This window comes from Aedes albopictus, chromosome 2, assembly GCF_035046485.1.
Source record: "Aedes albopictus strain Foshan chromosome 2, AalbF5, whole genome shotgun sequence".
Classification (NCBI taxonomy): Eukaryota; Metazoa; Arthropoda; class Insecta; order Diptera; family Culicidae; genus Aedes; species Aedes albopictus.
In genome coordinates, this window is record NC_085137.1 from 176,705,223 (window position 1) to 176,717,047 (window position 11,825).

General features: G+C 39.6%; 1 protein-coding gene across 1 annotated transcript; it reads left to right on the plus strand.

The window, feature by feature from the left end:
* Positions 1 to 767: 767 nt before the first annotated feature.
* On the plus strand, positions 768 to 10,890 carry LOC109397523 (uncharacterized; the record flags this gene model as incomplete). The annotated part of the gene is made up of 5 exons (XM_062847865.1): positions 768 to 938; positions 1,016 to 1,243; positions 7,580 to 7,746; positions 7,807 to 8,235; positions 8,323 to 10,890. Coding segments are annotated over 5 exons (1,314 nt in total), but the record flags the coding sequence as incomplete, so codon positions are not given.
* Between the last annotated feature and the right edge of the window lie 935 nt (positions 10,891 to 11,825).

The following is an 11,825-nucleotide window of genomic DNA, read 5'->3' on the forward strand; positions in this document are numbered from 1 at the left end:
TAAAATACAGATTGCTCATGTAGTTGCTTCTGCTGATCTTTTAAGATTTTTTTTAGGAATTCCTCCAACGATGTTTGAAAAATATCTCTAAAAACTCAAGAAAGTTCCGCCAGGTTTCTCTCAATAGTTTCATCATGATATTTTTTATAGAAGCTCTAATATTGTGTGAGAAATTTCTTCAGAAATTGTTTTGACTATTAGTTCAAGTTTACCTTTGAGAGTTGGAGATTTCTTATAAGTTTCGCTCATGGTATTTCTCAAGAATAGGACACGATCGGTGAAGTACTGGAATTCTAGTAATGAGCTGAATTTGTGTATGGTGAGAAGGACAAATCCCCGTTTCTGTAACAACATGGTATACAAAAAGCGTGGCTATTAATTATGATTTCTTCCCTAATTTTATACTGTTAGAGCAAAACTTTGGGTAACTGTGTTGTTGTTTTTTTTTTCTATTTTTACCTTTTCAACAACACAATTACACAGTTACAAATCCCGTATTGCTGTTATCCACGTTGTTCTCTGCAATGCGTTTACGTCTAGCTGTATTTTTGAAAACTCTCCGTCTTGTTAATGCCCCTACCTCAGCTGCCCTAGCACCGCCTACGCGTTGCACTTGGCATCAAGTGCGCGAGCTAACCAAAGCAAAGCATTATCTTTACTTCTGGCGCGCATTTGTACTATTCATTATTGCTATTCAATCAGAGCGCGCGGCGTCGGTCGGCGGCGCTGCGCTGGGTACAGGTATACTTACCAACTGGGAGAGATAATTCATCGCGGTTCTGCTGCCATCGCATCGGTTGACCACCAATCATTGTCACGCCTGGACTCTTGACAACCTGACGCATCGGTGGCGTTCCACATTCTTTAGTTCTATACCGCGTCGTAAATCACAAGTGCTAACCGCTCATTTTCGCGAGATATTGTGTGATTTATCTAAAGTATGCTAAGTGTGAACTTCCAATGTTACATTATTGTAATTTTTCTAATCATTCCATTCTTTTCCTTTCCGTTACAGATTTTCCACCTGCGTGACATCCGCTGGGAGCGGTCCCAGTTTCTGTCCAAAAGCTTCCTCGGCTTTCTGGCGTTCAACCTGCTGCCGTACAGTCTGTTCCTGGCGGAAATTGCCTACTCGCATCTGTTTTCCGGCCGGAATACGCACTTCTTCAACGGATGCTACGCCGCTTTGCTACTGATTGTGGTAATCTTCTTCCTGATCTACGGTGTGGAGGTGTTTTTCAAGGTAATTGTCGAAAGTTGTTACGATTAGTTGTTTTTGTTTTTGAAAGTGATAAGTGTTTATAGGTATATCGTAGAAGCATGGGAGCTGGGAACCCAAATGTGTGCACACTAAACTGTTTTTGATATTAATCAACAAAATTTGTAGATTTTTTTCTGAATTGAATGCATTGCCATTGAGCAAAACGAATTGACACTTTGAGCACAATTTTCTGAAACATCTATTAATTTGCAGTTATGCTTTGTGGAAATTTCTTGATAAAAGCGTTAGGAAACGCGGGAATTTAACAAAACTATGCTGACGTTGTTTGGGTTTGATTTTCTGTTGATCCTAGAGCTTTACATAGGAAAAACTACATTAACTTCCTTGGGCTTAGAGTAGCTATGTGCCTGCTACACAATACCCGAGCAAAGTCTGACATCAAATTGAAAACTAATTTTGATGTTGTGATATTGCAAATTATGATTACTGAGGTCGTTTTGGTCGTTTTAACGGTTAAAACATCAAAAACGAGAGCTGAAAAATGTTCCTGTGAGAGCAAGTTGAAAACAATTCCTGCTATCAGTGATGGCAAATTGATTACTGTTTTTGCTATCAGTGGGAAAAATGAAAAAATCGTTAAATTTAGAGTTTTTTCGAATAATATGAGAAACCTAAATGCAATACGTTAATTCCCGAGCAGAGGAAAATATCAACAGCATAATAAAATGTGTTATTTTGGCCTAGTAACTGTATAATGAAATCAGTAATTTTTATGTTATTAGCATAACATATTATGTTATAAACTTGTCCGTCATAATCGGCAAAATAACAAATATCATATCAAAAAAATATTCCTAGAAGAATAATTCAATAACATGTTTTGTTAGATCAATTACAACTTAATAACAGGAAATTTGTGAACTTGTTACTGTTGTGTTATTCTTCATCACATATTTGTACATTCTCTATAGCAGAATAATAACTAAACATGTTCTACAACATAATATATTATTGAAATGTTATCTTGTGGATATATCCTAAAAACTTGAATATAACAAAATAAGATTGCCCAACAAAACATGTTATTAGAAAGATATATTTTGATAAGTTAAAAATAACAAATTATGATATAAAAACAGGCTATGTGATTCTGTTGTTATCAATTTGCTATTCTCTTCTGCTCGGGTTGCAATGATGGTATATCATTGGATGCTTTATAAAAGGTCGCCTAGAAGTTTTAAAATGACTTGAAAACTTGAACATTTGTAATAATTTTAAATGACAGCAAAACGATATCAAAATTGGAAATCGAAATTAATCAAGACAATCTTATATCAAAATATGATATCAATTTGCTGATGATTACAAATCGTGTTTTCGATTTGCTATCATTTTGTTGTTAGACTTTGCTCGGGTATACGGTGACAAAAATGATCAATTGACGTACGAAGTTCTAAGTCTACAACTATAAAAATACCAAGATTAAGCACTAAGCTGAGAAGCAGATACTGTCCCAGATGGGTCATCACGCAAAACAAATGTGAAAAAGCATCATATGTTTATTTATCATTATTGAATCTCGATAAGTGAAAAATCGTGTCAAGCAGTGAATGAAAAATTACACTCCCACTGATTGCCAATGCACTTCACCCTCGTTATCTCGGGGAACCATTGAGTACCTTTGCACTGCCGTTAAGTTGTTTATGGTTTTGGATTGGAAAAGATTTTAAACACTTCAACGATTTAATTCCTACAAAGTAAGCAGCATCGGTGTCGAATATAAACGTCCTTCATGTTAGGCTTAGATGGTGCTTAAAAATCGACAAATAGTCGTCGAAAATAAACTTCCTTGCGAAAGGAGGGGGCAACTTCCTTATTAAGATGAGACAAATAGTAAGAATAATCGTTTCGACCAAATCCCATGGTACATTGAAATGCACCATGAAAATACAGTCGTGACCTGTTACTAAATAGCACAGATGATAAATTTCGGTGAATGAAAAGTTGGTGAAAGCGTCTTATGGGAAACACGGCAGAATTGAATTTTCTCTTTGTTTGACAATCATCCAAATGTTCATCGCGGCACTATTTCGCGTGTGAGTGAAGGGGAAAAGTAGTGTCACAAGCGCTTCCCTTGTGTGAACAGCAGTGATGGAATTACTCTCATCGTGAAGCAATTCGCGAGTGTAAAGCCAACACAAGGCTTACTCACGATTCCGAGAGTAAACAGTGTGTGAGTTATTCGCACCCGCCTGCTTCGTGAGTAAGAAGCAAAACAAAAACAGAAACACTCATGAGTTTTTATTCGTGAAGAACTAGTGGAGGTGCGGGAAGTGCATTTGTGCATGGTTATAATACCATATCCAGTGATTATCCAACATAAACTAATGCTTTATGCTTCATTGTTCCTGAAAAGCAGCACTGCCAGACGTTAAAATGCGTTTCTCGTCAAAATGCAAAAAAAAAACGAAGCTTCGCGAATCACATGCGAGTGCTTTACAGCTTCGTTTACTCACGAATAAAGAAGTGCGAGTATTCTCGGGCCCTTGTTGTTCACGAGTCCGTTTGTTTTGGTTTGTTTGGTCTGCTCAGCTGCAATCTTCATTATTTTCCATCTCTGGTGAACAGCCCGTCGATAGATATGAATTGGTAAGCTCATTTCATATATTCTTCGAAGTGGAAGAATTTGTCTTCTGAAACAAAGTAAATCCACGGAGATACCGGGGGTTGTGGTATTGAAAATAATCTAGGTGATCCGAAGTAAACTAGCAGCAACGGGTGTATGATAGTATTCACAAGATCTAAGAAAATTCTAGTGATTAACACAAAAGGTTTGGGACATCTCCAGAAGAGAGGAAATTTCTTTGGGAGTTTCACCGGAAATTCTTCTGGGAGTAGTTTGGGAATTCCTTTAGGTCTCTAGGAGTTCATCCGGGAATTCCTCCAGAATTTCGCTGGGAATTCTTCATGCAGCTCCCCTTGGAATTTTAATCAGAAGTTTCACAAGAAATTCCTTCGGGATTTTCACTGGGAATTCCTCTAGTTTCCCAACAAGTTTCCTAGGAAATTCCTTCAGGAGTTCCACCAGGTGTTTCTATAGGCATTCAACCAGGAATTCCTTTAGAAATTTAACTGGAAGTTACTCTGGGTTTCCACTGGGGTTTTCTTTAGAATTTTCACTGCAAATTATTCTAGGAGTTCCACTGGGATTTTTTTCACGAGTTCTACTGGGAACTCTTTCACAAGTTCTACTGGGAATTCCTGTAGGGGTTTCACTAGTAATTACTCTAGTAGTTCCACTTGGAATTCCTCTCGAAGTTCCTCTGAAATTTCCTGTAGAAGTGCTACTGGGAATTCCTCTTGGAGTTCTACAGTGGACTCTCCTAGCATTTTCTGCAGGAGTTTCATCGGGAATTCCTCTTGGAGTAGCTCCGGGAATTCGTCTAGGAGTTTCTCCGGAAATTAAACCATTAGTTCCTCCGGAAATTGCTTTAGAAGTTCCTCCAGGGAGCTTCGATTGGGAAGTTTCACTGGGAATTCTTTTCGAAGTTTCTTCGGGAATTCCTCTAGAAGTTGCATTGAGACTTCCTCCAGGAATTCCATCTAATTTTTCTTTATTGGCTCTACTAAGAATTCCTCTAGGAATACTTCAGGGATATTTTTTTCGAATGAGTGTAATCAGTTTCCGCCCTAATTGCTTATCCTTTGACAGATACGCGGATTTCGACTATGTACCATACTATTTAGTGGATAACTGACACTGAGGAAGATTACAAGTGGTAGTCGAAATACGCGTATCTGTCAAAAGATAAGAAAAAAAGGGCGGAATAAAAAGATACGAAACTGATTACACTCATTCAGAGGGTATTCTGCTTAAAGGGTTCGAAAAGTCGGTACAAAGATCTTCCGAAAGTTCTACTGTGAATTCCTGTATCAGCTTCACAGAGAATTTAGTCAGAAGTTCCACTAGGAATTCCTCTAAGGGAGCATCTATTAAGTACGTCACGCTAAAATTGGGAATTTTTGACCCCCCCTCTACCCTTCGTGCGGGTTTTTCCTATACTTAATGCATTGCTTGTCATACTTTCACAAACTCCCCTCCCGGTCCTAGGGCGTGACGTACTTAATGGATTACCCCTAACAGTTTCACTGGGAATTCTTATAGAGTCCCACAAAGTTACTTAGCAAATTCCTTTAGTAGTTCTATCCGGAGTTTTTTTTTAGAAATTCCTCTAGGAGCTTCTCTGGATTCACTGGGAATTTCTTTAGGAATTTCATGTCTTGGAGTCATACTAGGAATTGCTCGACGAGGTCTAGAACTTCTTTTAGGAGTTCTACTGGGAATTCCTCTAGGAATTCATAATTGATTGCTCTAGCAGTTTAACTACGAGTTACTACGAGCATTTCCTCGAAGAGTTCCTCCGGGAATTGCTCTACTTACAACCTCTAGCGTGCGCAGCTTTTTCTTGTTTCTCACTCACTCTCGTAAACAAACACGAAAAGAAACAAATAAAAGAGGGCGCATTTTGCCCCCTCTTTTATCTCGTTCTTTCTTGCGTTTAACAAAAAAAAATGAGCGAGAAAACAGTAAAAGCTGCGCACTACAACTCTCTCCGAGGATTCCTGGAACTTGCTCTTAAGAGTTTTTCTGTGAATTCGTTCAGGACTTCCACTGGGACTTCTTCTCAAAGTCTCTGTGGGAATTCCTGTAGAAGTTACATTGAAACCAGAGCTGCTAAGTATCAGTCTCAGTGCCTTTTTTTTCAGCTGAAAATGAATGACTGCGACGGTCGTTCTCAGTTCCTCGATATGAGAACTGTTAGAGTCCGCGAGCTCCATTCGTGAGCGACTCAACCAAGTATCATGCCCAAATCATCTACACACAACTCATGCTGACTGGCCATTCGTCTCAAGCGGTGGCTTGTGAGAGTGAGTACCCTATACGCTACCACGGGTGAAAACACTACCCTACAGAAAATTAAATGGAATTTGAAACGCAATTTGCAATTGCAAAAAATGCAATTTGAAACTTTCTCCTGAAGTTTCATCTGAATTTTCTTTAATAGCTTCACTAAAATTCCTATGGGAGTTCTTCCGGGAATACTTCTGGGACTGGAAGTTTTTCTGAGAGGTCCACTTCAAGAATTTTTTCTCCAGAATTTGCTTCGGGAATTCTTCCAAAGGTTCCTTTGTGAGCTCTTGTAGATGTTACTTTGTGATATATTCAAAAAGCTTCTACGGAAATTCTTCCGGAAGTTCTGTGGGAAGTTTCTCTACCAGTTCCACTAGGAGTTCCTCTAACTGTTTCACTGAGAATTGCTCTAGATTCCCACGATGTTTTGTAGGAAATTCCTTTTGTGAATTCTAGCAGGAGTTTCTCTAGGCATTCAACCAGGATTTTCTTTTTAGAAATTCCACTGGGAGTATCTCTGAGTTCACTGGGAATTCCACTGGAAAATAATCTAGTAATTCCACTGTGAATTTCTCTACGGGTTTCACAGCGAATTCCGTCATGAGTTCAACTGGGAATTCTTCTATGAATCTACAGTAGATTTCTCTAGCAGTTTCTCTACGAGTTACCTACTACGGAAATTTCTCTCTGGAGGTTCTCCAGGAGTTACTTCTCTAGAAACTCCTCCGGAAATTGGTCTACAACTTTCTTTTTGGATTTCGGGAGCTTGCTCTGGGGAGAGAACGGAGTGGGAATTCATTCAGGACTTCCACTGGGAATAGTTCTCGAAATCCTTGTGGGATTTTTTTTAGGAATTCTACTGAAAATTCCCCCGGGAATACTTCTGTAAATTTCTTCGGTAATTGTTCTAGAATCTTCAGAGCAATTTTTTCCAAAATTTGCTTGGGGAACTTTTTTAAATGTTTCTTTTGGAAGTTTCAGTGGGAACTTTTGTAGAAGTTACTTTGGAATCTCTTCTAGAAGTTTCTTAGGAAATTCTTCCGGAGTGTTGAGGGTTCTTCCGGAATTTAGTCTAGAAGTACTTGCAGTACAACCGTGAGCTTTTTCTTCAGAGTTTCTCATGGAATTCTTCGAGTAGTTGCTCCGGGAATTTTTCAGAAGTTCTGTCGAGACTTTGTAAATTAAATTTCCGAAAGAGTTCCCAAGGAATTTTTTGTACGTGATCACGTTTTCAAGGTCAGTTGTTAAACTATTTATTTTGAACATCAGGCTTATTATTTTCATGGAAATCCTATATGAATGCTTTAGATCTTCTTTTTTGTTGGGAATTTGATAGTTTGTTAAGATGCTATGGTTCAAAAATCTTATTTATAGAGAGAGACCTACCTATTTACCTATATTTTGAGGAATAGAGTATTTCTAATGGATTTCTCTTCAATCCCTAGGTCCGAGGGGGCTTTGTGTACGACTTCGGAACGGTTCCGAACAGCGAGAATGTCAATGCCTCTCAGCTGCACCAATCGCGCTTCGGGCTGCTGAGCCAGGCGATAATGCTCATTGTCATTATCGGTTTCCTCACATCGGAAACCCTGGGCGATTTCTGGAAGAAAAAGTATGATCCTTATTCATAAATCCCTAGGTTTTTGACTGATTATAATATATTTTCCCACAGAGTTCCAGTGTATTCCCGCAACTGGCACGACATAGTGTTCCGGCTGGCCGAGGTCGGTGTTGCTCTGTGGTTCCCCTGCTGTCTATGGAACTCGATGGCGCCGGAACAGCTGTGGATCCTGAATCCACGCAAACTCCTGACACGCCAAATCGACCCGGTTGCGGCCGGTGCCGGCAGCTCCAAGGAACCGGAGGCTTCCACTTCGAACGCCGAGGAGGGCCAATCGTTTCTCGCCAAGAAAGACTGCTGGATATGCTACGACGGCGAGAAGCAGGAACCGCTCATTCAGCCGTGCAAGTGCACCGGTGACGTCAGCTCGGTGCACCACGAGTGCCTGCGGCGCTGGCTGGTGGAAAGTTGTGCCAATTCCGACACCGTACTGAAGTGCAAAGTGTGCGAGTCGCCCTACGAGATCGAGCGATCCAATCGGTGAGAATTTTTAGCTAATACATACAAAATGCAGGAATCCGTGCCAACTCTAATACAAACTCTAATTCCCTTCCAATGGCTTTTCAGTCTCGACTGGGAGAAAGGCTTCACCATCCAGCACTGGGCCAAAACGATCATAATTGTAACGCTGATGTGTATAACCGGCGCGGGCGCATGGGTCATCATTCAGCTAAACGAGGACTCGTTCGTCCGGGTGCTGGTGGCTGGCTTTGCCATCATCATCGGCTACATACTGTTTAAGATGCTGGGCGAGAACACGGTGACGGCGATCGAGCGCGCCAAGGTAAGCTCGATCAATATCGTGACTTCGTCCAGTGACCTGAACGGCAGCGGCGGAGTGCACGAAAAGCTCAACACCATCTGTCAGGACGTGGAGTGCAAGTAAGTAGAGAACGGGAGAGATATCTACTCACCAAACAACAACAAAAATATATCTGTGACTGAACCGTAGCCGAAGTAGGATGTGAAGACGTACAAGAGAAGGAGTATGGTGATTATGGTTCTTTAGGTTGTAAGTGAAATTGTCTTTTAGTAATAGAGATAGAAGACTGGAGAGGGCGAATGTCACTGGAGTTCCTTTTACTCACAACGATAGCGACATTCTTTCTCCATAGTTTATTATCTCAATTATGTTAGTCGATATGGCAACGTGTAAGTTGTTTTAGTAGCCCGTGGGAGGTGGATTCAAGCTACACACACATGGAAACATATTTAACAAAACGGCCCCAAAATGCGTAAAAATCGTTTTACGCTGTGCCGATCAACTGTAATATCCCTGCTCTAGCTTTTTATATATTTACTTTTACAACTATGAATAGTCGAAAGTGATCGCAAAAAATCCAATCTCATTAATCAAGACATTAGTAACCTACAACTGTCCCAAATTTCTTGCATAAACAATGCATTTATGTATTCCACAAACATACAGGGTATGAGAGATAAGTCGATTAAAGTTTTTTTAATTGCTTACTTTTACTGATAACTTACTTCAGAAGCTAGATAAGATGTGGCAAAGGTCAAATGTTATTTGTTTAAATGGTGGTGTTACATTTCCCGGAGTTCTGTTTCTCTGAACACCATTTCCCAGAACCCAATTTTTCGGAATAACCCATTCCGGAAAGTGGAACTTCGAGAGGTGTAATTTCGAAAAATGTGATACCATCGTTGAAACTCTCTTGGAAAAATCAATTTATGGTTTGCTATTGAACTTCTGAATAAGTTTTCTGCAAATGGAAGTAATTTCATGTTCGGGGTTGTTCCCATCCCTGTAGGTGATGAATGATGATGTTATCTGGTAACCCAGCTGGATCAATCTTAGTTTTATGGGAAAACAAAAACTCCTTAATGCGATCGTTTTCGGTAATCATTGACGAAACATATTTAACATCTCCCATCCCATTTATTTCCGCGTTTTCTGTTGAATCCCTTTCTTTGTGTTATATTTAGACGATATGTTGATATTTTTCTTATCATCTAGCTTTATTGATTAGCAAACAAATTGCGATACTTATGTTTAGTAAGCAGCAAAACACTTATCATGCGTTAGAACCGTACTAATTTCTGATCTATGTTTTTTTTTATCATATGTGATTATGGACAAGTAAGTTAGTTAACAAAACCATACGAGGAAAGTGAATATACACACCTTATCAACAAAGTGAAAGGTTAGTAGAAGATTAATTGGATCGATTTCCTTCCGCGCGACTTTTTTTGGCTCGATTCAGGGTGGAGAAAAATGCACCAAAGTGAGAAAAGAGTGATTTTTATCGAAAGCAAAATTCATCTTAAATTATAGAGAAAAAAAACTAAACCCCGAATCGGTGGTGATACAACAAAGCTGGCATAAGTAGGTCAATTTACTATATCCTCTAGCGAGAACAATTACATATTACTAACTACTATATGCTAACCTCTAGGGCGCTTAGAAAGCAATCAGGTCTAGTAACCCGTGTGTGATCTCATGGCATTTTGGATTGATGAAGTTGGAATTTGTTCCTTCGTTTATTGGTAGAAACGAGATTCATGTTTGGTAATTTAGAAACCGGAAGGAAATCGATAGTCGAACTACGTATTTAAGGCTGTATTTTAAGTACATGTGTGAGTTATACCCCAAAATCACATGCATCGGACTGTTTCCAAAAAAAAAAAATATGAAAGTGTAGCACAAAAGTTTACATTTTGCAAGCCGAAATTAAATGAACTGCGCACGCGTGTGATGATTTAAGTTGTACTGTGTTGGTTTGCCTAAATAAACGAAATGTTTTAATATATCGTGCATCATCTTGAACCTGCTGAGAAAACAATTGAAAATCTTTTTCAACTGAACTTGTTTTTTACGGATTATCAATTATTTTTTATTACACGTGAAGCGTATGTGTAGTGAATACTGACCCGAGATTGAAGCCATGATTATTAGCTCGATGCGATTTAAAAATCGTACGAAAAGAAACAGAAACATCTAGCAATTGAGTCGACATTTTTACTCCTGAACACTTTGATCATGCAGATGAGAAACACAGGCATACCTTTATGTTGAAAGAGATTAAACAATGGATAAAATGCAACTAAAAACTTAGTTCAAGTTCCACATTGAAGGAAAAAAGTAAAATAAAACAAACTGTTTTGAATCATGTATACTTAGCACATATAACGCCTTAGAACAAAAAAGAACTCCTAAATAGGTACATTTGAAGTCAACTATTTTCACATTTTCACGATTTGCTGCTGCTCTTCTACGTTCTCTGGAATCATAGCTTTGATCAGTCTCTTAAGGACAAACGTCTTGAAATCCCGCTTCAACAGTGCATCAAAACTTCAGACGCACAAATCTCAAGAAGCAAGCTTCAAACAGCAATGCATTTTATTATTCTGTTCTTGCTCACTTGTAATTTGCTTAAAATAAGAAGCTCAGGTGCGCTGGTTTTGTTTACGAAAAGATTTGTGCCCTCGAAATCGTGAGTAGGTGCCAAAGTCGGCCATTGTGGCGGCCATTTTGGGATTCTAACAAGTCTGTCCTTAAGCTTCCCGGGAAGCCGTTCTCGTCCGCGATTTTGCATAGCTCTGTGCGGTCGATACTTTCGTACACGTCCTTGAACTTGAAGTCGATGTATACAGGTGGTGCGTTGGGACCTGGTATTCGTGGAATTTTTGGACGATCTGCCGCACGGTGAAGATTTGGTCCGTTGTCGAGCGGCTGTCGACGAAGCCGGCTTGATATCTTCCCACAAACTCTTTGACTATAGGTGAACGGCAACAGAAAACGATCTGGGATATCACTTACCAGCGGATACCCGCTGCTTAAAAAAAAATACCTCTCCCCGGAAAAATGAAGCTGTTGGTTTTTTTCAACCAACTTTGGCTGTTGGATACTTGGCCGCCCGAATGGCAATTAAGTCTCGTCGTTCCCATTTCCAAAATCAACGACCTCACACGCGGACCATCGTACTTTCGCCCGATTCCTCTCATATGCTGCCTTTCCATGGTGATGGAAATAATGGTCAACAGACGATTGAAGCAACAACTCGAAGTCGATGGTCATCTTGATCATCGTCAACGTTCTTTCAGGACCG